We start from the raw sequence: 22,391 nt of genomic DNA, 5'->3' as shown, positions 1-22,391 counted from the left end.
TCCAGAGGATGAATTTCACTGTGCTTGAAGTGTGCATGTGACGAATAAAGGTTTCTAATAATAAATATTTTGGTGTGCATATAGTGAAACGATGTGATGCCATAATTGTATCACAAAGCAAGAAAGAGAATCATAATAAACTTTTAATGAAGCCCAAAGCGCAAGCCCTTGAAGCCCTATTTCCCGAAATAGGGAAACAGTTAAATGGCGGCCAACATAACGTTACATTTCTCCAGCATGTTATGTTGTGCACCATTTAGCTATTTCCCTATTTCAGGACCATTCATTCCAAAAACCTACTGACTAAAATCAAAGATCTTTTGAGCCTCTGTACACACTATATGGCCAAAAGTATGTGGACACCTGACCATCACACCCACATGTGTTTATGTGCGTCCCATTCCAGATTAAGTCCCCCCTTTGCTGTTATAATAACCTCCACTCTTCTGAGAAGGCTTTCGCCTAGATTTTGGAGTGTGGCTGTAGGCATTTGTGTTCATTCAGCCGCAAAAGCATTAGTGAGGTCAGGCACTGATGTTGGGTGTGGAAGCCTGGGGTGCAGTCAACATACCAGTTCATTCCAGGCTGTTCATTGAGGATGAGGTCAGGGTTTTGTGTAACCACTTGAGTTCTTCCACTCCAGCCTCGGTGAACCATGTCTTCACAGAGCTCACTTTATGTCCACTGGCATTTTCATGATGAAACATATGTGGGCCCCTTAGTTCCAGTACCGGTAATTGTAATACTACAGCATACAAAGACATTCTATACAATTGTGCACTTCTAGGTTTATGGCAACAGTTTGAGGAAGAACCGCATATGGGTGTGATGGGCAGATGTCCACATACTTTTGGCCATATAATGTGTGTAGCTAAGACGCATAATCCTGTATGTTGATCAGTTTATTCAATAACTTTAAGTTTACCAAAGTATGTTCCAATTAGACAGAAAAACTGTATGTAATTATTCTCTGACCAAATAGAAAATCTACAACGAGCATTCACACTTGTCTAACAATTGGTTAACAATTCACTTTCCTCATCTGGCAACAAAAATCTCATCTCATCTCATTATCTGTAGCCGCTTTATCCTGTTCTACAGGGTCGCAGGCAAGCTGGAGCCTATCCCAGCTGACTATGGGCGAAAGGCGGGGTACACCCTGGACAAGTCGCCAGGTCATCACAGGGCTGACACATAGACACAGACAACCATTCACACTCACATTCACACCTACGGTCAATTTAGAGTCACCAGTTAACCTAACCTGCATGTCTTTGGACTGTGGGGGAAACCGGAGCACCCGGAGGAAACCCACGCGGACACGGGGAGAACTTGCAAACTCCGCACAGAAAGGCCCTCGCCGGCCACGGGGCTCGAACCCAGGACCTTCTTGCTGTGAGGCGACAGCGCTAACCACTACACCACCGTGCCGCCCCGGCAACAAAAATATTTATCTTTTTTTATATTGTGTGCCAGTATCGATGTTAAAATCATGAGTGTGTACATTGATCTTTGTCTGATGTTACAGATAATTTGATGTTCACTCCTGTACAGAAAATGCGCCCACTGTTTAAAGGATAAGCTAACTAAGCACTTATCTGGTTACAGCTCACTTTAAGGGTGGTTCATTATTTTATTCATATAAAATTGAGTCCATAAGATAAGCTTTGAATCAGATGCTTATAAACCTACAACCGCCACCTGAAAAAAGAAAATTGTGGATTGTACAGACGCTTGGATCATTTGATTAATAGTGTCATAATTATGTATTTAATATTGCCCTAGAATGGCATGGCATTCCATAGTCTTTGAGTGTAGTTACAGCCGAAAACATAAATTTAAGGGTGACATTGTGGTTATCTTGTTCGAGTTAGTATCTTACAAGAAAAACACACTTAAGTTCAAGGTCAGAATCTTGTATTACTGTGACACACTTCTGTTTTTGATAAACTCTACCCCATATGCGTAACTCACATGCAGCTATCCAGGTAGTGTGCAAGTCTGTAGTTATGCCTGAGGTCTGAAAACTGATGTGCACAAGTTTAGTGTTAACTCCTCACTATATATAACAGTTATCATCGTCATCGAGGCTAAATTTTTTGTGTGAAGATGAATCCAGCATGTAATTTTGGTTAAAAAAGAGTTTTGTGTGCCACACGTTTGGGTGTTTCAGCTACATATTTAGGTTGCAGTGACACACCCTATGGCTATGCCAGTGTTCAATGTAGTTAAAATTGCTGCAAAATAAGGAGACTGTGACTTATTTGAATGACCGTAGTCTCTACTTTACTATTGTAGTACGGCATCATTCATGGTTATCTGAATGGTAGACTCAAGGGTAGGTCTTTTGTTTCTTTAATTAGCAAACTAATGTATTGTAGCTGTAAAATTCATTTAAGCTGCTGTGCATAATTGGATGTTATAGACGATTGCTGCATATCTTGGGTGTACTTTTACATTGCTTGTACCTTATCTGTACAATAACTTTTTTCAGAGAATGTGTATGCAGACTAGGCCGAGTTTATCATGGGGGAAAGCATACGCTCCTGTGAGGTCAGCATCTAACAAAACAGGCCTTAAGCCTTAAGCATTTAACAGAGTGTAGAGTGATTTAAGCACACACAGATTTCCTGAGAGAAACCACTGTGTCTCTGCACACACACACACACACATGCACTACAGCTCTGAGAGTGAGAGTGAGAGTAATGATGGAGAGGTCAGAAGTGTGTGTGTGTGTGTGTGTGTGTGTGTGAGAGAGAGAGAGAGAGAGAGAGAGAGAGAGAGAGATAAAGAGAGAGAGAGAGCCTGGTCAGCATTTCAGTGTATGGTGCCAGGGTTGGAAAACAGAGCTGCGGCTGGCTGAAGGAGCACAAGGGAAGTGCTTGTGTGAGGCACAAAGGGCCGCTCTCATGGCCTGGCCTCCCCTCTCTACCCCTCTCTAGCCCCCCATTCATGGCCGTTCATCTGCCTCTGACGCCTGTTTGTTTTAGCTCTGTCCTGTCAGCCCACAGGCCTGCTGGGGGTGAGATCACATAAACGAGCAGAACAGGGTGGAGAGGACACTGGACACAGCTCCACACCTCCCTGGAGTCACAGTGCAGCTCCAATCACACCAGTGTGTGTGTATGTGACAGATGGAAGGTCAGCTGTCTGGTCTCTGTATAGGCGTTTCCACCAAAGTTCTGGAAGGTTTTACATACTTGTTGGAGATATGACAAAAATGTTTGACATTTCTATTATACATGCATATACATCAGGCTATATGGGTTTACTAACAAACTACCAGTGTTGCTTAAAAAATAAAATTAAAAGATACTTTTATTTAATGTCTTCAAAAATATTCTGTAAATTCTATAAAAAAATGATCATTTAAAGCTTTACAAAACCTTTTTAGATTTAAAACTTTAAAACAGTACAGAACTTCACCATTTAATTCTTTCAGAGTTTCTAAGTTTTTTTAACAAAACAAAAACTGCAAGGGCGGCACGGTAGTGTAGTGGTTAGCGCTGTCGCCTCACAGCAAGAAGGTCCGGGTTCGAGCCCCGTGGCCGGCGAGGGCCTTTCTGTGCGGAGTTTGCATGTTCTCCCCGTGTCCGCATGGGTTTCCTCCGGGTGCTCCAGTTTCCCCCACAGTCCAAAGACATGCAGGTTAGGTTAACTGGTGACTCTAAATTGACCGTAGGTGTGAATGTGAGTGTGAATGGTTGTCTGTGTCCATGTGTCAGCCCTGTGATGACCTGGCGACTTGTCCAGGGTGTACCCCGCCTTTCGCCCGTAGTCAGCTGGGATAGGCTCCAGCTTGCCTGCGACCCTGTAGAACAGGATAAAGCGGCTAGAGGTAATGAGATGAGATGAGACAAAAACTGCATAAAAACATATTGCAATATTTGCAATATCTCTGAGAAGTGTATTGGACATTCTTTTCATGCTAATGATATCATCATATTGGTAAGCCCTAGTTTTCCAAGATTCTGAAACTATCCTGAATGAGAATCCTGTTCAAAATACACTTTCTGGATTGCTTCATATGCAAAGCGGAAAAATGTTGCTGTGCTGGTGGTGTTTGTTTTACATGACCATTATGGTCATGTGAAACAAGTCTTAGTAATTGCTGCTACCTTTTGATAATTGGCAGATAAACACAGGCTTATGACACATAGAACAGTTGGTCACTCTGTGAAGGTCGTACAACAAGTCTCCCCGGGTGAGCTCGAACTCACTCATTCCTGGTCTGAAAAATACCTACTCTGTAAAAAGATTCCTCAAGATATGACCCAGGAAATAAAAACAGACCTGTATTTAGTATGATTTATTACAAGCTGTGCAATACTAAATTTTTTTTTTTTTGGGTGGGGGGGGGGGGGGGGGGGGGTATTTTTCCCTTCATTTGCCATCTAGAGAGCAAAATTGGCCATGCTTTCTGGGTGGGAGAGATGGCATTACTCTGTCTCATAGCCAATCATGGGTGCCTGTGAACTCATATATGCAGAAGAGGGCAGATAGGTAGTGTGTTATGCTGTCTGGGAATACAGCATGAAAATCAGTTAGAAAAGATGCAGCAATTGACTTCACATTACTTGGAGGATAGGGCAGAGCTGGCTGGTGGGTAGGAGTTTGCAGATGACAATATTAGAGAGAAAACAGGTGAGAAAAAGAATATTTCTTTGCCTGTTCAAAATGCCCAAAGAGTAAATAATCACCAAGAATGCAAAATCCATTGTACCTTTATATTATATCTACATTATACAAGTTTCATAAACTCCACAGATATTTAATACCCGTTTTCCGCATGCAGGTGGCCACTCAAACTGCACATCTCTGCCTCTGTCCCATGGAGACATGATGAGGATGGATGAGGGCCGATTCCCAGCTATGGAGCTCAATAACAGACGCCTCTCTGTCAAAAATTCCTTCTGCCGCAAGAATGGCCTCTACACCCGGTTTGTATATCTTTCCATAACTTTAAATGTGCTGTGTTTACACAACCAGTAAGTGGGACAGAATGATATTTAAACACATACAATATGAAAATGAGATTATATGTCCGAGTAAATATGTTTTTTTTTTTTTTTTAAATATTGCATTTTAATAGAACATATTTCACCACCACGGAATGTAGAAAATGGCATTGTGATTAATTTCCAGAAGCAGACTGCATAAAAAAGCAAGACTTGGGCCTTGGGCCCACAGCTTATTTCAATTCAGCTTCCTGGCATCCTTTAAATATATTGAATGGAGAATTGGCTAAGATTCCAATGGCAGTTGTTTCTTTCCACTCTCCATCTGTCAACCTAAAAGAAACTGAAGAGAATGCCAATTAGGAGCTGAGACCTGGCCTCCCCTCCTGCCACTTTCTCATTATTATTGACATTCAAAGCACACGTTGGAGCACGTTTATATGTAAGTAAGACTTCGAAACAAATCACATCTTCATTACATGAGGATTTCGTTTGTTTCCACAACAGAAAAAGATGCAAGACATGTCACATCCTCTCTTGCTTTTCTACATATGGATTGAGAACTGCTCCTTCCTCACAAGGGCATTCGGTTTGCAGCACTGCTGTTTACGTTTGCATGGTGTACAAACATAGATAGCATGGAGGTCATTGACCTGCTGCAAAACTGCTTGTGAGGGAATCAGTGAGCTGTACACGTGGAGGGTGAAGGGGTTGGACTTGTGGTCAACTTCCTGTGGCGGTCACTAGAGAGAGCATTTTGGGGCTATTAGAGTGGAATGCATCAGTGTGAGGGAAGGGGTTTATCCTGCTTCTCGTATCTTAACTCAGCTGAGACGATCTTCGTGAGATCAAAGCAGTCTGTCTTTGAAGAGCTCCACTCGGGTGCAGTTGTGCCACGGGGCTGTCCCCAAGAGAGAGTGAAAAAGATTGATTCATGGAGGACAGTGGTATCAGGACAAATGAGATTCACAGCCAAAACCTGAACTGGATAAGTAAGGGGTTTGGGAGTGTAGAAAAGCAGCAGATATTGTGTTTTAAACAATTATATGGTAATGGGTGCTGGGCTGTTTGACATGGCTTCATCCCCGCTTTAAAAGCCCAAGCTCCACTGAATTTTAATGAGACACTTGATCATAATGCTCCCCTCCCCCTGCTCTCATGAGCTTGTCCCAGGAGCTCTAGATTAACCCTTCCAAAGCCAGAATTTCATTCCAGAACGTCAGTCTTTCGATGGGCTATTTATTTAAAAATCTGTCCTAAAAGTACTGGATTTTCTGGGGCCTCCATCCAAGTACCTGATAGTTTTCTTCTGCTCCAGAATCTTTATAGTGTGCTGGATAATCCAGCATGATTTACACAGTAAGCTAATTGACTGCAGAACTCCGTCCTCCTGAACAGTTCAGAAGCTAACATTTTTTAGTGTTTTTGGTTTCATGCACATCAGACCTCATTAAGGCAAATCACAAGAATCAGATCAACTGGGTTAAAGAGCTGTCTGTGGTTGGAGCCTTTGCCAGGGCAATTATTTGCTGTACTTCAGCTGAGAACAAAGCTGTCTGAAACATTTTTTGGTTTGTGGTATGAGGTGTGCCTGACTTGCAATCACTTATTATACAACCTCAAATCAGAAAAAGTTGGGATGGTATGTTGAAATTGAAATTAAAACTGAAAACAATGAGTTGTAAATAATCTTTACAACATGCATTGCACTACAACTGCACATTATTTGATGTTTTACCTCATGGATTTTATTACTTCTTTTTTTTTTTCAAAATAAACAACTTCAGTGTTGATTCTCATCTCATCTCATCTCATTATCTCTAGCCACTTTATCCTGTTCTACAGGGTCGCAGGCAAGCTGGAGCCTATCCCAGCTGACTACGGGCGAAAGGCGGGGTACACCCTGGACAAGTCGCCAGGTCATCACAGGGCTGACACATATGGCCCTTTTCCACTACCCTTTTTCAGCTCACTTCAGCCCAACACGGCTCGCGTTTCGACTACCTCAGAACAGCACGACTCAGCTCGCTTCAGCCTTACTCAGCACCCAAAACTCGCACGGTTTTGGAGTGGGGCTGAAGCGAGCCAAACCGAGCCGAGTGGGGCTAGGGGCGTGAGGAGACACTCCCCTGTGCACTGATTGGTGAGGAGGAGTGTCCTCACATGCCCACACACGCCCTGCGAGCACGCTGGGATCTGTAAACACCGTAAACCCGGAAGAAGAATAATTACGAATTACGAGAATTTCTGAAGCCTTATGCGCCTCGCCTCATCTATACGCTCTTGCCAGTATCTGTTGGCGTTGTCGGTGACAACAAGCCACAGCACCAAGACCAGCAACACTAACAACTCCATGTCCTCCATGTTTATTGTTTACTATCTGGGTCGTGAGACTACCGCTTAAAAGGTCACTGATGTCACTGTTTGCACCGCCTAACGACATCACGTGACGTCCACCCACTTTCGCTAACTCCACCCAATGTGTCCACCCACTTCCAGCCAGCACGGTTCAGCGCGGTTGTAGTCGAAATGCAACTCCAACAGCCCCACTCAGCTCGACTCAGCCCAACTCAGCACGGCACGGCTCAGCCCAACTCAGCCGTGTTGGTAGTGGAAAAGCGGCAATAGACACAGACAACCATTCACACTCACATTCACACCTACGATCAATTTAGAGTCACCAGTTAACCTAACCTGCATGTCTTTGGACTGTGGGGGAAACCGGAGCACCCGGAGGAAACCCATGCGGACACGGGGAGAACATGCAAACTCCGTACAGAAAGGCCTTCGCCGCCCACGGGGCTCAAACCCGGACCTTCTTGCTGTGAGGTGACAGCGCTAACCACTACACCACCGTGCCGCCCATGTTGATTCTTGCAACATATTTTAAACAAAATGGGACACTAAAGCATTTACCACTTTGTAATGTTCCCATTCCTTCTCACAACACTTAAAAGATGTTTAAGGAGTGAAGACACCAAGTGATGAAGCGTTTCTGGTGGTATTTTGTCCCATTCTTCCTGTAAACAGGTCTTAAGTTGTGCAAGAGTAAGGGTTGTCGTTGTCATGTTTTTTCGTTTCAAAATTCATCACACATTCTCTGTTGGGGACGGAGGGGACAGGCACCCTCTTCTTCCACAGCCATGCCTTTAATATGTGCTGAATGTGGTTTTGCATTGTCTTGTTGAAATATCCCTGGTAAAGATGTCGTCTTGAAGGCAACATATGTTGCTACATAATCTCAATGTACTTTTCTACATTAATGCTGCCATCACATTAAGTTACCTTTGCCAAGGGCACGGACACAACCCCATACCATGACAGACCCTGGCTTTTGGACTTGTTGCTGGATGGTCCTTTTTGTCTTTGGTCCAGAGCACATGGTGTCCATTTCTTCAAAAAAAGACCTGAAATACTGATTTGTCTGACCACAATACACGTTTCCACTGTGTGATGGTCCATCCCAGATACCTCCGAGCCCAGAAACATCAATGGTTAGCATAAGGCTTCTTTTTTGCACAGTAAAGTTTTAACTGGCATTTGTAGCTGTAACTCCATATTGTAGTGCTTGACAAAGGTTTGCCAAAGTAATCCTGAGCCCATGTGGTTATATCAACTACACTGTAAAACATTTCAGCCTTGTTTAGTTATGTCCACTTACTTTTTCTCTTTAACTCAATGAGCTCTGAAAAGTGTTTTAATTTGAACTAATCCGTGCAAGTTTTCAAAGGTTAGACTTGAATTACTTAGTTGTCCTGACTAATTGAGACTTTTTGTGAGTTGAAACAACTTGAGTTAACTTGCATTTTCAAGGCAGCAGGTGAACTTGCATTTCCAAGTTAAACCCATGTGAAATGTTTTACAGTGTAAAGATGAATGACGGTTCTTGATACAGTGCCGTCTGAGGGATCGGAGATCACGGGTGTTCAGCTTAGGCTTGCACCCTTGCCCTTTACGCACCGAAATTCCTCCAGATTCCTTGAATTGTTTAATGATATTATGCACCATAGAGGGTGAAATATCCAAATTCCTTTGTATCTTTCTTTGAGGAACACTGTTTTTAAACATTTCAATAATTTCCTCATGCGTTTGTTGACAAACTGGAGATCCTCAACCCATCTTTGCTCCTCAAAGACTCGACCTTTCCTGGATACTGATTGTGTGCGAAATCATGGTTACAATCACCCACTGACATCATCTGATTCAAAACATCATTATTTAATTGCTTTACCTCATTACAAACCCTAAATTGCCCTTGTCCCAACTTTTTGTGGAATGTGTTGCGGGTCTGAAACACAGGAATGGATGTATATTAGCAAATGAAATGAAGTTGACCAGACAAAAACATGAAATATCTTGGGTTCATACTGTCGCCAATGAAAGACAAGTCAAAGTAAATTTAGAAATCACTGCTTTCATTTTTATTTGCATTTTCCATACTGTCCCAACTTTCTCTTATTCGGGGTTGTACTTAACTGAGAGACATACTATGCAGATGCTTGCTTAAAGGTCCACTGTTTGTCATGTGATGCCCCTAAGGGCACTGGTGGGCTCCACCTTTCCTCATCCTAAACAGATGCCTCACTATCTGTCCAGAGATCAGAGAAGCTCAGTAAATTAGGAGCTAATTAGGAATGGGTGAAGTGTGTAAGCATGACTTGTTTCCAGTGTTTCTCTGAACGACTGTGTTCTTCATGATATCCATCTGTCTGGCTATTGGTGAATCTTTAGTCATTGATTATAAGGCTGTTTAGGCTACGTTTACATTAGACCGTATCTGTCTCGTTTTCTTCGCGGATGCACTGTCCGTTTACATTAAACCCCCTGGAAAAGCCAGGAAACGGGAATCCGCCAGCGTCCACGTATTCAATCTAGATCGTATCTGGTCCGGTGCTGTGTAAACATTCAGAATACGCGAATACGCTGTGCTGAGCTCTAGCTGGCGTCTCATTGGACAACGTCACTGTGACATCCACCTTCCTGATTCGCTGGCGTTGGTCATGTGACGCGACTGCTGAAAAACGGCGCGGACTTCCGCCTTGTATCACCTTTCATTAAAGAGTATAAAAGTATGAAAATACTGCAAATACTGATGCAAATACTGCCCATTGTGTAGTTATGATTGTCTTTAGGCTTGCCATCCTTCCACTTGCAAGTAGTAAGTGATGTGCGCTGGGATCTCACACACAGCGGCTCAGTCCCGAATCGTGGCTTGTGCACTTCACTCGCGCGCTGTGTGAGCTGCGCAGGGCCGGAGTGCGCACCCTCCAGAGGGCACTCGCTGTTCAGGGCGGAGTGATTTGGAGCGCAGGATGCCTGCGGAGCCGAGCGTATCCGCGTATTGGCGTTGCTGTGTGCACGGCTAACGGTTTTAGTGTAAACGCGAATCGTTTTAAGAACATTAATCTGATGATCCGCTGATTCGACGTAATGTAAACGTAGCCTGAGAGTCTGTGGATATAATGGTATTAGAGTCTGTGCTTACTATTGGATTTGTTGGAATTAAATGAACAGCAAGCTCACGTGTCATAAATGTCCTGACGAAAAACCTGTTTATGTCACATCTGCACCTGCTTGCACTCAAGACTGTACTTCTCAAACTTCACAGCATCTTTCAGATATGGCCAACTCGGACTACAACATCCATCCTGCACTTCAGCGCTCACAGTCTCTTGATGACTGATTGCACTCACCTAGACTCAGATCTACCCAGAAAAAAAAACCTCTAAAACCATTTCCAACTAGCCTGATCCCAAAACTTAAAATAAAAATGTACCGTATAGCCTATTTTTACCCTCAGCGTGCCATTTCAGAGTGCTATTTCCTTGTAGTTATTTGACAAAGGTGTTACAGTTGTTTTGGAATATTACAGATAGTAATCTGTAATATAGAACCCTAACCAATTCACTGGTATCAATATCCTACAGTGTAATGATGCAGTAACACGCAGAACTCCTTAAGAATGGTAACAAGAACATACAGTTAGGTCCATAAATATTTGGACAGAGCTGACATTTTTCTAATTTTGGTTCTGTACATTACCACAATTAATTTTGAACAAAACAATTCAGATGCAGTTGAAGTTCAGCTTTAATTCAGTGGGTTGAACAAAATGATTGCATAAAAATATGAGGAACTAAAGCATTTTTTAAACACAATCCCTTCATTTCAGGGGCTCAAAAGTAATTGGACAAATTAAATAATTGTAAATAAAATCTTAATTTCTAATACTTGGTTGAAAACCCTTTGTTGGCAATGACTGCCTGAAGTCTTGAACTCATGGACATCACCAGACGCTGTGTTTCCTCCTTTTTAATGCTCTGCCAGGCCTTTACTGCAGCGGTTTTCAGTTGCTGTTTGTTTGTGGGCCTTTCTGTCTGAAGTTTAGTCTTTAACAAGTGAAATGCATGCTCAATTGGGTTGAGATCAGGTGACTGACTTGGCCATTCAAGAATATTCCACTTCTTTGCTTTAATAAACTTCTGGGTTGCTTTGGCTTTATGTTTTGGGTCATTGTCCATCTGTATTATGAAACGCCGACCAATCAGTTTGGCTGCATTTGGCTGGATTTGAGCACACAGTATGTCTCTGAATACCTCAGAATTCATCCGGCTGCTTCTGTCCTGTGTCACATCATCAATAAACACTAGTGACCCAGTGCCACTGGCAGCCATGCATGCCCAAGCCATCACACTGCCTCCACCGTGTTTTACAGATGATGTGGTATGCTTTGGATCATGAGCTGTACCACGCCTTCGCCATACTTTTTTCTTTCCATCATTCTGGTAGAGGTTGATCTTGGTTTCATCTGTCCAAAGAATGTTCTTCCAGAACTGTGCTGGCTTTTTTAGATGTTTTTTAGCAAAGTCCAATCTAGACTTTTTATTCTTGAGGCTTATGAGTGGCTTGCACCATGCAGTGAACCCTCTGTATTTACTTTCATACAGTCTTCTCTTTATGGTAGATTTGGATATTGATACGCCTACCTCCTGGAGAGTGTTGTTCACTTGGTTGGCTGTTGTGAAGGGGTTTCTCTTCACCATGGAAATTATTCTGCGATCATCCACCACTGTTGTCGTCTGTGGGCGTCCAGGTCTTTTTGCATTGATGAGTTCACCAGTGCTTTCTTTCTTTCTCAGGATGTACCAAACTGTAGATTTTGCCACTCCTAATATTGTAGCAATTTCTCAGATGGGTTTTTTCTGTTTTCGCAGCTTAAGGATGGCTTGTTTCACCTGCATGGAGCGCTCCTTTGACCGCATGTTTTCTTCACAGCAAAATCTTCCAAATGCAAGCACCACACCTCAAATCAACTCCAGGCCTTTTATCTGCTTAATTGAGAATGATATAATGAAAGAATTGCCCACACCTGCCCATGAAATAGCCTTGGAGTCAATTGTCCAATTACTTTTGGTCCCTTTAAAAACAGGGTGGCACATGTTAAGGAGCTGAAACTCCTAAACCCTTCATCCAGTTTTAATGTGGATACCCTCAAATGAAAGCTGAAAGTCTGGACTTTATGTCCATGTCCATTATATAACTATAACTTGAATATGTTTCAGTAAACTGGTAAAAAAACAAAATTTGTGTCAGTGTCCAAATATATATGGACCTAACTGTATAAGAAGCCAATGACCATTTAATTAATATTAAAAACAACCCTCAGAAAAATACATTATGTGCATCAGCAGTGTAGCTGGACAGTTTGTAGCTCAGTTCAACAGTTTACTGATATTGTCAGGGACGCATCAGGACACTTTGCTGTTCACACTCCAAATGTTGTGTGTCCCAGAACACCTCCTAATGTGGTGTGAGTGATCAGTCCACTTGTTATCCAATCACCCAAGATGGATGTTAATGCCAAGTCTAAATAGGGCTTTAAATAATCTCCTTTTCATTCTCTCCAGAAGCACACAGCTGTGATCACTAAACGTTTTCGAGCAGGCACACTTATCATATCTAAATTGCTACAGAGAAGCTTATCCTAATTCAGCAACTCTGTCCTCCCTCTGCTCCAGGTCTCCTCCACGGCCCAGTCCCGGCGGTCTGCACTACTCCGATGAGGACGTCAGCGCTAAATGCAATGACCTAATACCAGCCGAGAACAGCAGTCTCACAGAGAAACCATCTGAGGTATCCGATTCACAGGTATCCCAGTCCTCTGAGATTAGAAGTACACGTGTGCACATATACACACCTTTTTTGAATTTTTTTTTTTTAAATTTCAGTCATGATTTGTAGCAAATGGCTTTCCGCAAGTATTGCAGGTATTTCTGTTCTTTTCATGGGAAAGAACGCTATCTTTTTAGTGTGTCCAAACACAGCAGCTTTAGGCTGATGCATTGCTGTCAAGCCATGAAAATAATGAGCTGCCATGTTATTCAGTAAAGACAAGCAAACCTGACCTTTGTCTGAGAGATGATGCTTTATATCAATATAGAGCCACCCATCTCTTGACACCATTTTATTAATCTGCTCATGGTGACCTCCTTCATGGGAAACAGATGAAAAGCCTAAGCTGTTTTCACCCCACTTCTTTTGTCAGAGTTAGATTTTATCCAGCAGATTTTTTTTCTTTCAGTTAAAGGAACAGTCCACCGTATTTCCATAATGAAATATGCTCTTATCTGAATTGAGACGAGCTGCTCCGTACCTGTCCGAGCTTTGCGCGACCTCCCAGTCAGTCAGACGCAGTCAGACGCGCTGTCACTCCTATTAGCAATGTAGCTAGGCTCAGCATGGCCAATGGTATTTTTTGGGGCTGTAGTTAGATGCGACCAAACTCTTCCACGTTTTTCCTGTTTACATAGGTTTATATGACCAGTGATATGAAACAAGTTCAGTTACACAAATTGAAACGTAGTGATTTTCTATGCTATGGAAAGTCCGCACTATAATGACAGGCATACTAACACCTTCTGCGTGCTTCGGCAGCGCATTGATATCTGAGCTCCATATCAATGCGCTGCCGAAGCGCGCAGAAGGTGTTAGTACGCCTGTCGTTATAGTGCGGACTTTCCATAGCATAGAAAATCGCTACGTTTCAATTTGTGTAACTGAACTTGTTTCATATCATCTCATCTCATTATCTCTAGCCGCTTTATCCTTCTACAGGGTCACAGGCAAGCTGGAGCCTATCCCAGCTGACTACGGGCGAAAGGCGGGGTACACCCTGGACAAGTCGCCAGGTCATCACAGGGCTGACACATAGACACAGACAACCATTCACACTCACACCTACGGTCAATTTAGAGTCACCAGTTAACCTAACCTGCATGTCTTTGGACTGTGGGGGAAACCGGAGCACCCGGAGGAAACCCACGCGGACACGGGGAGAACATGCAAACTCCACACAGAAAGGCCCTCGCCGGCCACGGGGCTCGAACCCGGACCTTCTTGCTGTGAGGCGACAGCGCTAACCACTACACCACCGTGCCGCCTGTTTCATATCACTGGTCATATAAACCTATGTAAACAGGAAAAACGCGGAAGAGTTTGGTCGCATCTAACTACAGCCCCAAAAAATACCATTGGCCATACTGAGCCTAGCTACATTGCTAACAGGAGTGACAGCGCGTCTGACTGCGTCTGACTGACTGGGAGGTCGCGCAAAGCTCGGATAGGTACGGAGCAGCTCGTCTCAATTCAGATAAGAGCATATTTCATTATGGAAGTACGGTGGACTGTTCCTTTAAAGGCTGCATGGCTCAGCAAACTTGAAACAGAGTTATAGTGGTGGTAGGATTTTTGGACTCAGTGCTGCATAGAAACTGAGGAACAACTGGAAAACACCCTCTTATGTGAGCGTATCTCTCTCTCCACAATCTCACGCTGAATTTTCTCCTGCAGATACCTGTGGAGTAAAAAATAGTGCTTCCTGGTGCCATATTTGTTTTCTAAAGAACCAGCAGATTTGATTTTTTTTCTTTTCCTTTCCTGTCATCTCTTAAGCCTCTTTATACCACAGCACTGCTGAATTTTCCATTCTGGTTGGTCAGAAGGTGTTGATCAGTTTGCTAGAACAGCTATAAGGAAAATCACAACTCACACTAATTGTAAATTGTATGGTGGACGCTGAACATAAACTGAGGTTGTTGGGTTTTTTTTAATGTGTGACATGAGGAGAAATTAATTTAACATTTTTGGAAGAATGTTCCAATGCTTTGTAACAGTCAAAAGTAAAGCTGTTTCTTAAAGTGCTGATGACACGTTTTTGACATCTTTGGCGATGTTTTATAACATAAAAAGTAATTCCCGATGATCCATATATTAATTCACGAAGGCGCCTATTTTACAAGTTATGATGATAAACGCGGCTATTTGGGCAAATTTGACAGGGCTGCAGCACCCAGGAGACGAAAGAGGAGGAGGAGCTATATGATGTCAGCGAAAGAACCTTCCTCTTCACTTACCAGTTTGTTGTTGATGCGACAGGTGTTCAGTTTATCATTATTAGTATTTTTATTAGACATTATTATACATTATTATATATATAGTTATTATGCCTTCGTGTTGTGTTGCCGGCTTTTGCTCCAAAACCCACAAGGATGGGGTAAGTTTATTCAAGTTTCCCAGAGATCCCGAGCTGCATGTGAAGTGGGTGAAGCAAGTCAGGCGCACTTGTGACAAGTGGGAGCCCTCACCAACATCCGTCCTGTGCTCTGAACACTTCGATTTGGATTGTTTTGACACCCTTCCCAGCTTAAAAAAATCTCTTGGGTGTTCAGTTCAGCACAAACGTGTGTTACTACCATCAGCAGTGCCTACACAGTGTTGCCAGATTGGGAGGTTTCCCGCCCAGTTGGGCGGTTTCAAGTGCATTTTGATGGGTTTTGAACATATTTTGGGCTGGAAAATGTCAGCAGTATCTGTTGCCAGATACTGCTGAAGTTTTCCAGCCCAAAATATGTTCAAAACCCACCAAAATGCACTTGAAACCGCCCAACTGGGCGGGAAACCTCCCAATCTGGCAACACTGCCAGTATTCCGGAGGGGGTCTACTAGTAGCTATGCCGGATCCAAAGACAGTCCTCCTGTCAGAACATGTGTTGTGAAATGACATAAGATAAAGGTACGTAGAGCTATAGATTCTACATGATAATCATAAATGTAATCATAAAGTCGGCGTGATATCAGTCATGTATTTGCTTGTGAAAGCTTGCGGCTTTCATGTAACTGCCGCCTAGCAACGAGAGGCAAAGGGTAAAGAGGGTAGACTATCATAGATTCTATTCGGAAGAGATCAACACAATTCTAGACTCCCAGAAGAGGAAGAGCTAGCACTAGAGAGTTCACCGGCGTTTTCATGCACCATTTCCATTGAGTAGAACCAGAGTAGAACAGCCAGTGAACCGCAGCGTGTTCTTCCGCTGACGTCACAACATGGCCGCGAGCCACGGACCCAGTTTTCTTGCGCTGTGCAATTAAAAGTTGGATATTTGCGTAACAACAGCTTCTTTTCACGTAATTATAACAGAAATCTAACATGTTTGCCATGTTGTATAGTTTATTTAAGAAATTGCATAGAGTCATGTTCGTGTCATCAGCCCTTTAAAGAAAGGTAGGTCTATGGAATCTAAGCTGCATATGGAATTTTTGACGATTTAACTAAAACAAGTGGAATGACTGGTTATAGCTGGTATACTGTAAATCATAACTGAAACTACAAATGAAATTGCTGAAATTGCTGTGGTATAAGAAGAATAAAATACTTCAGACTTTGCTATTATTGGGAACTAATCAAATTTGGAGTGGTGTGATGCCATTACCATTTCAAAGTTGATTATTTTCCTAAAACAGTATTCCCCATCATGAGATATTTTTTTGACTTACATAGGCATATTTCCACTGACATTCCAGACCATTTTCATGGAAAAACAAAATCCTCAAGTATGTCTTTCACTTTGCCAGTTGTGCTGTGCTTTAGCAGTTTTTTTTCTTAGCTATACATGGGTTTTTAATATGCTGCGTGAGAGAGTTGGTTATACCATAGAGTTTGTATTTGCGTAGTCAGGAATGTTCCTGATCAGCAGGAAAGTACCTACTCTAGAGCAAAAACTGTAAAGCTTTCTGGAGTTATGCCAAGGAACTAAAATTAGGACCAGCTCTTCTGGTAAAAGCAGGTTTCTTATCATCGTCACATAAGCTTGCTCATAAAGGATGCTTACAAAACTCTGAAGGACGAAAGACATTAGAAGCACATGGGTGTACATTTTTATTTTCTTACCAGATGCTCCTACTGCCAAAGATGAGCATAATTTTCCCCCAAACCCATACAGTGCCTTGCAAAAGTATTCATCCCCCTTGGTGTTTGTCCTGTTTTGTCACATTACAAGCTGGAATTAAAATGGATTTTTGGAGGATTAGCAACATTTGATTTACACAACATGCTGACCACTGACACATCTCCCTGGGGAGGTGTTCCAGGCATGTCCCCCCAGGAGGACGCCCCGGGGAAGACCCAGGACACGCTGGAGGGACTATGTCTCTCGGCTGGCCTGGGAACGCCTCGGTGTTCTTCCCGAGGAGCTGGCCGAGGTGTCTGGGGAAAGGGAAGTTTGGGCTTCCATGCTTAGACTGCTGCCTCCGCGACCCGGTCCCGGATAAAGCGGAAGAAGACGAGCTGACCACTTTAAAGGTGCACATTGTTGTTTTATTGTGACACAAACATTAATTAAGATGAAAAAACAGACATCTGGAGTGTGCGTAGGTATTCACCCCCTTTCGTATGAAACCCCTAAATAAGAGCTGGTCCAACCAATTCACTTCATAAGTCACATAATTAGTTGATTAAGATCCACCTGTGTGCAATCAAAGTGTCACATGATCTGTCACATGATGTCTGTATAAATCAACCTGTTCTAGAAGGACCCTGACTCTGCAACACTACTAAGCAAGCAACATAAAAACCAAGGAGCACTCCAAACAGGTCAGAGACAAAGTTGTGGAGAAGTATAGATCAGGGTTGGGTTATAAAAAATATCCCAAACTTTGAATATCCCAGGGAGCGCCATTAAATCCATTATAGCAAAATGGAAATAATATGCCACCACTACAAACCTGACAAGAGAAGGCCACCTGCCCAAACTCACAGACCGGGCAAGGAGGGCATTAATCAGAGATGCAACAAAGACACCAAAGATAACACTGAAGGAGCTGCAAAGATCCACGGCGGAGATGGGAGTGTCTGTCCATAGGACCACTTTAAGCCATGCACTCCACAGAGTGGGGCTTTATGGAAAAGTGGCCAGAAAAAAAGTCATTGCTTAAAAAAGCACGTTTGGAGTTTGCCCAGCAGCATGTGGCAGACTCCCCAAACACATGAAAGAAGATTCTCTGGTCAAATGAGACAAAAATGGATCTTTTTGGCCATCATGGGAAATGCCATGTGTGGCGTAAACCCAGCACTCTGAGAACACCATCCCTACAGTGAAGCATGGTGGTGGCAGCATCATGCTGTGGGTTGTTTTTCATCTTCAGGGACAGGAAAGCTGGTCAGGACTGAAGGAAAGATGGATAGCACTAAATACAGGGCAATTCTGGAGAAAAACCTGTTTGAGTCAGCCAGAGGTTTGAGACTGGGATGAAGGTTCACGGTCTAGCAGGACAGTGACCCTAAACATACTGCTAAAGCTACACTGGAGTGATTTAAAGGGAAACATTTAAATGTCTTGGAATGGCCTAGTCAAAGCCCAGACTTTAATCCAATTGAGAGTCTGTGGCATAACTTGAAGATTGCCGTACACCAAAGCAACCCATCTAACTTGAAGGAGTTGGAGCAATTTTACCTTGAGGAATGGGCAAAAATTCCCAGTGGCTAGATGTGCTAAGCTAATACATACCCCAAGAGACTTGCAGCTGTAATTGTAGCAAAAGGTGGCTCTATAAAGTATTGACTTGGGGGGGGGGGGGGGGGGGGAATACCTGTGCACACTCCAGATTTCTTTTTTTTTCATCTTAATTATTGTTTGTATCACAATAAAATAACAATTTGCACCTTTAAAGTTGTAGGCATGTTGTGTAAATCAAATGGTGCTAACCCCCCAAAAATCCATTTCAATTCCAGCTTGTAATGCGACAAAACAGGACAAACACCAAGGGGGATGAATACTTTTGCAAGGCACTGTATGTCTTCTCTTTCTCATGTCAATTCTGCAGAAATTTGAAAAAGGCCAAACAGTTGCATGGACAGTTGACATTTTCCATTCTCTCTGTAGCATCTGTCAATTCTTTCTAAGGATCATGAAGTTAATCAGTGTGCTGGAGAGAACAGAACTCTGATGTACCTTTGAACAGAATTCCTGTGGTTGGACTGACTGAATTTTACGTAGGGGTTTCATTCCTGGGCCACACTAGAGGATAATCAGGATTTTGAGGCCAATTCGTCCTTCAGAGCCATCGTAAATGGCTGGTTTTAAAGGCTTATCTTCCCACATTATCCTGTGATCTGGAGTGTGTAAAACGAGTGGGTGTGTAATCTTAACCCCTCTGATGTTCTTACAGTCCAATTATGGTTGGCCCAGTTTCAAATTGTAAATATTAAACGTTCAATATTTTTAACTCATTATCCTATAGTGCAGAGGGAACGCAATCTTGATGTCGGGCATAAACAAACCTGACAGCAGTCATGCTGACCTCTGGTTCCTCATGTTTGTTTTGATTTAAACATCACATTTGTTTGTGGTAAATTCTACGAGATCCAGGAGTCAGGATCATTGGTTAGGATTGATTCATGACCACGATATGAAAGTGTGTGGTGTGTTAAGGAGTCTGGGTAGATCATATTATGGGGTTTCTTGACTAAAAGATGATCCAGGACAAAATATCTGAAATATCATCATATCTGAGGTTTCTTGCAATTTTACCGTCAGTTAAGATTGTGTACAGTACATGCTGTATTGTGGTCCAAGGAGTCGTCCCTTAAAGTTGATGAAGGCTTTTTCTTATAAAGCTGTCAAATTTTTTTTTTTTTGCCATAAAATTCTGATTAAAATAAATAATTGAGAGTTCTGTGAATGAAAAGTGTCTCCTTCTGATCACAGGGCAGTGACAGCGAATACGAGGTGGATCCAGCACATCAGAAAACACACTCGTTCGTCAACCACTATATCAGTGACCCGACCTACTACAACTCATGGCGTCGGCAGCAGAAGGGCGTCTCACGGCCACCTGCATACAACTATGGGCAGGCAGACGGCACAACCGAGCAGGAGTCACGCCCCCACGCTCCCCCTCTGCCTCCACTGCCTCCTCTGCTGCCCCACAGCACACCATCTCCACAGCCCATGGGCCAGGGCACGCTGTTCAGGCCTAAGGGAAGCCGGACTCCCACTCCATCTCTGCTGTCCTCTGAGATCCACAGCCAGCACGGCCTCTACAGGCCTCCCAGCAGCCTGGGCACCTCCACCCAGGCACCAACTACAGGCTTCTCGTCCTTTGTTTGATATGAGACTCTGGTTCCATTCACAACGCATCTGATTGGGACTCCCATGTGAGCAGCAATTTGCTCCTTCAACATCACTGTCATTGTGGTTTATTAATGGTTTTATCTATTAAGGAGCGCTGAACATCTTGGGTTGCATTTTTTAGTTTTTTTTTTTTTTTTTACATGTGTGTGGTGTGTTTTGGTAACAGCATTGAACAACAGACAATCATTCAGCGCATACGTGTTTGTGATTTTGAGCAGAGCAAGTCACTTAGCCAGTCACATCTAAACAATGCATAACTTGAGAAATTCCTAAACCTTATTTCTAAACTCGAATAAAAGTGTCAAAAGATATTTTTGAAAACTATAAATGACATTTCTGTGAATAAAAGAATGTAATAAGTATTTAAGCAGGAGTTCCAAACTTCACGGGTTTTGCATGTAATTTTACAAATGACCCAAAGTGATCATCTTGAGTGTACATACATTTTGAGTGTATATAAAACATTTGCTCATTCACTCACATCTAAACGACAGCACTTTGCGCAAAGAAAAATATAATATTATATTACAGATAAATGGGTTGTCTTAACAAGAGGATGTGATCTTCCTGGATCTGACACGGCTCAGTTTTTAGTAAGGGTTTACACTTGTCTCGGCCGCAAGTCTATTTTGAGTTATAAATCAGCACGTGCGCTATTGCTAAGCAAGAAGTTGTGGGTTCTATGAAAATGTTTTCGCTAGTCCGCTTTGTTGTGTCACCGTATTTTGTCATACGCATGTGTTGTGTTCATAGTCTTGGTTTTTAAAGGTTCTTTCCCTCAGAAAGGCAGTTCAGTTGTGACTTGGACCATTGCCAGATTGTGTAAAATGTTCCTCATTTTTCCGAATGATGAGCACACCTGCACAGGAGATCCTGCTATTACTCTTCTCCTACTGTGGTTACCTGGTCAGATCTCCATAGCTAATATTCAGAAACAGTACTGTTATATTATTTCTGTGAAATGAAATTAGGACATGACACCAAGACGCTTTAAAACCTGAGCACATGCAAACGAAAGTTTGAAGAAGCAGCACTTATTGTCTGCTACTGTATGGACGATGAAGATATTATAAACACTCCTGTTAAAATAAAAGCTATACACAAGGACTCCATGTAGGAGAAGACCACGAGGGAACACGCTGTCCTCACTTTCGCCGATTGTGTACTGAGTTATTAAAAAAATAATAAAAAAAGCATTTCCTTGTGTTCAGATAACCTGAATTTGGAGGACATAAGATAAACATTTTCATCTCACAGAGTCTGAAAGTAATGTCTGTTTCTTCTTGCGTATGTATTTCTAATCTATTGTAGAATGTGTTTTTCCTGCTCACAGTGAGACACCGTGTACAGATATGGCTACATGTATGCAGATATGCTTAATTTATTTATGGTCATTCGATCATTTGCTTTTATATTCAAACGTAAAAAGTGAAGATAGACTCCAGAACTGGAATTAATAATAATAATAATAATGATGATGATGATACACACAATCTCTTGTCTTGTTCTCTGTGAGGTGACTATCACTGTATAAATTCTTTGAGGAATTATAATGGGCCAGGCAATGGTTCTTTTCCAAAATAAATTCTTTTATTTTTCAGTGCTTCTGATGAGTTCTTTCTTTATCGTATATGTAATGATGCATTGTACTGTTAAAGGTCTAAACTGATATTTTAAGTCCTAGATCCTCTATAATAGAAAATGTCATGCATGAATTGTTTCATGAATGAATGATTTCTTGATCATAAGAAATCCTGTTCATCAGGTTTAGATCCATAAAAGGAAATAGCTGGGTGATTTGGGCTGAATGAGAATGCTAAGTGGGTGTAAAATTAATAATGATCCAGGAAAACTGTACTGAGGCTCTGTGGGAGTGTGGAAGAACTCGTCTGGAGATAATCTCTTTATTCCGGACTGCAAAACATTGATCTGGTTAGTGTAGCGATGTCAGAGGGGAGAGGGGCAA

At 42.5% G+C, this 22,391-nt stretch overlaps 1 protein-coding gene across 5 annotated transcripts in view; it reads left to right on the top strand.

The window, feature by feature from the left end:
* The window catches only part of sdk2a (sidekick cell adhesion molecule 2a), a 351,347-nt gene extending 329,370 nt beyond the window's left edge, over window positions 1-21,977 (top strand). For 4 of the 5 annotated variants that reach the window (XM_060901705.1, XM_060901704.1, XM_060901702.1 and 1 more), the window contains 3 exons: window positions 4,796-4,940; window positions 12,977-13,106; window positions 20,000-21,977. In XM_060901705.1, the coding sequence (XP_060757688.1) occupies window positions 4,796-4,940; window positions 12,977-13,106; window positions 20,000-20,401 (677 nt within the window). In that variant the 3' untranslated portion in view covers window positions 20,402-21,977. The remainder of the gene's footprint in view (window positions 1-4,795; window positions 4,941-12,976; window positions 13,107-19,999) is intronic. The other variant, XM_060901703.1, reaches the window with a different exon arrangement.
* The last annotated feature ends 414 nt before the right edge of the window (window positions 21,978-22,391 follow it).

This window comes from Neoarius graeffei, chromosome 20, assembly GCF_027579695.1.
Source record: "Neoarius graeffei isolate fNeoGra1 chromosome 20, fNeoGra1.pri, whole genome shotgun sequence".
Taxonomy (NCBI): Eukaryota; Metazoa; Chordata; class Actinopteri; order Siluriformes; family Ariidae; genus Neoarius; species Neoarius graeffei.
This window is presented reverse-complemented; position numbering and strand designations above follow the sequence as displayed.